This window comes from Palaemon carinicauda, chromosome 14 (assembly GCF_036898095.1).
Source record: "Palaemon carinicauda isolate YSFRI2023 chromosome 14, ASM3689809v2, whole genome shotgun sequence".
NCBI classification, from domain to species: Eukaryota; Metazoa; Arthropoda; class Malacostraca; order Decapoda; family Palaemonidae; genus Palaemon; species Palaemon carinicauda.
In genome coordinates this window covers 52047026-52049291 of record NC_090738.1, presented here as the reverse complement: position 1 = coordinate 52049291, position 2266 = coordinate 52047026, and the positions used below count along the sequence as shown (strand labels likewise).

General features: G+C 42.7%; 1 protein-coding gene across 1 annotated transcript; it reads right to left on the bottom strand.

Moving 5' to 3' along the window:
• Nucleotides 1-973: 973 nt before the first annotated feature.
• LOC137652764 (uncharacterized) lies at nt 974-1981 on the bottom strand. Its single transcript, XM_068386171.1, has one exon. It carries the CDS (start codon nt 1979-1981, stop codon nt 974-976), a length of 1008 nt encoding a protein of 335 aa, XP_068242272.1.
• Nucleotides 1982-2266: the final 285 nt, after the last annotated feature.

The following is a 2266-nucleotide window of genomic DNA, read 5'->3' as shown; positions in this document are numbered from 1 at the left end:
AAAGGGTCACAATTTCAGTGACCAGAGGCCATAGCAAGAAAAAAGATAGACTTTTGAGTAAGATCCTTAATAGAGGCAGAGGCGTTATCTATTGAAGAGGCAAAGGGCAAGACTTTATCCAACGACTTTGAAATAGCCTTGGGAGGAGCATTAGGTTTCAGTTTAGCAGAAGCCTTCGAGATCTTATTAAATAGGTCGCTATTGAGTTTAATATGAAAAAGCATATGCGATCAGTCTAGTTAGTGCTGACTTACATGAGGCAATAGTTGTAGAGGGTAAACCTTGATCGTGTAGTGAAATAAAAAAAAAAAAATACAGAATTCCATAGAAATAGGAGAGGGTTGATGACTTTTCATGAACGCAACCCCTTTTTCCAGGAAGACAAATATTGTCATTTTGTGGAGCTGGACTTGTACTCTTCTATGAAGTCAATTCTTTCCCTCACAACTCAAATTTTCTTTGAGCCGCGAGGGCGAGAAAATCATTAGCTGAAGGGATTTCGTTATCCAGGAGGAAGCGAAAACAGTTGTCTGTTGAACAATCTGGGACAGCACTAGAGATGGTAGGGGAATCAGGAGGGGTTTGAGTTCCAGATAGACTTTTGAGTAAGATCCTTAATAGAGGCAGAGGCGTTATCTATCGAAGAGGCAAAGGGCAAGACTTTATCCAACGACTTTGAAATAGCCTTGCGAGGAGCATTAGGTTTCAGTTTAGCAGAAGCCTTCGAGATCTTATTAAATAGGTCGCTATTGAGTTTAATATGAAAAAGCATATGCGATCAGTCTAGTTAGTGCTGACTTACATGAGGCAATAGTTGTAGAGGGTAAACCTTGATTGTGTAGTGAAATAAAAAAAAAATACAGAAGTCCATAGAAATAGGAGAGGGTTGATGACTTTTCATGAACGCAACCCCTTTTTCCAGGAAGACAAACATTGTCATTTTGTGAAGCTGGACTTGTACTCTTCTATGAAGTCAATTCTTTCCCTCACAACTCAAATTTTCTTTGAGCCGCGAGGGCGAGAAAATCATTAGCTGAAGGGATTTCGTTATCCAGGAGGAAGCGAAGACAGTTGTCTGTTGAACAATCTGGGACAGCACTAGAGATGGTAGGGGAATCTGGAGGGGTTTGAGTTCCAGAACTAGAGGGTACCAATTGCTCTTGGGCCACTTAGGACCCACCAGAGCTGCTGTTCCCTTAAAAGTACACAGTTTGTTCAGTATTTTCAGTAGGAGGTTGAATGGAGGAAATAGGTAGATGTGAGACCACTGGTACCAGTCTAGAGACATCACATCAATTCCTGTCACTTCCGAGTTCAAGTTTGGTGCTACATATCGGGGAAGTTTTATGTTGAAGCTCATCGCAAAGAGATCGATTTGCAGTTCCGGGACTTCCTCCAGAATGAAACAGAATGATTTTATGTCCAGAGACCATTCTGTTTCCTGAGGGTTGGATCTCGACAGGGTGTCTGCCGTCACATTGCGAACCCCTTCGAGGTGAACTGCTGAAAGATGCCATTTCTTCCTTTTTGCTAAAGAGAGAATGGCTAGGATTACATGGTTGATCTGAGGAGATCTGGAGCCCTGTCTGTTGATACGGTGCACTATTGCGTTGCTGTCGATGACCAATTTGACGTGTGATTTCGTCTTTGGGCATAGTCTCTTCAGAGTCAGAAACACTGCCATAGCCTCAAGAACACTGATGTGAAACTTCTGAAATGCAATCGACCACTGACCCTGTACTTTCTTGGAAGAGAAGTGTCCTCCCCAACCTTGTTCCGAGGCGTCCGTGTAAATAGTCACGGAAGGAGGAGGGTACTGAAGACGGACGTCATTCGATAGACTCTTGGCAGTGGACCATGGCTTGAGCTGCTTCCGCAGTAAGGCCGGGATTTTGGGGCAAAGATCTCTCAGAGCATTGGATGCCTTTCTTCTCCAGACTCTGTTGGCATCTTTGAGCCTTGCTTTCAGGATTGGGTCCATCACGACAGCAAACTGTAACGAACCTAAGACCCTTTCTTGTTGTCGTCTGGTGAGTACTTTTGAACAAAGTAGGCACCTGACCGAGTTTGCGATTTCCTTTCTCTTGCATTGTGGTAGAGAGATGGTGTGTGACTGTAGGTTCCAGTGAAGTCCTAGCTGATATACCTTACATATATATTTATTTATAATAGAACAAGAGAGTATAACTGGCTGTTATTAGTAATATAACAAAGTGCTTGTTTAAAGTAGAGCAGTTTTATAAGTATGTTGTTATATTGGGTTGGT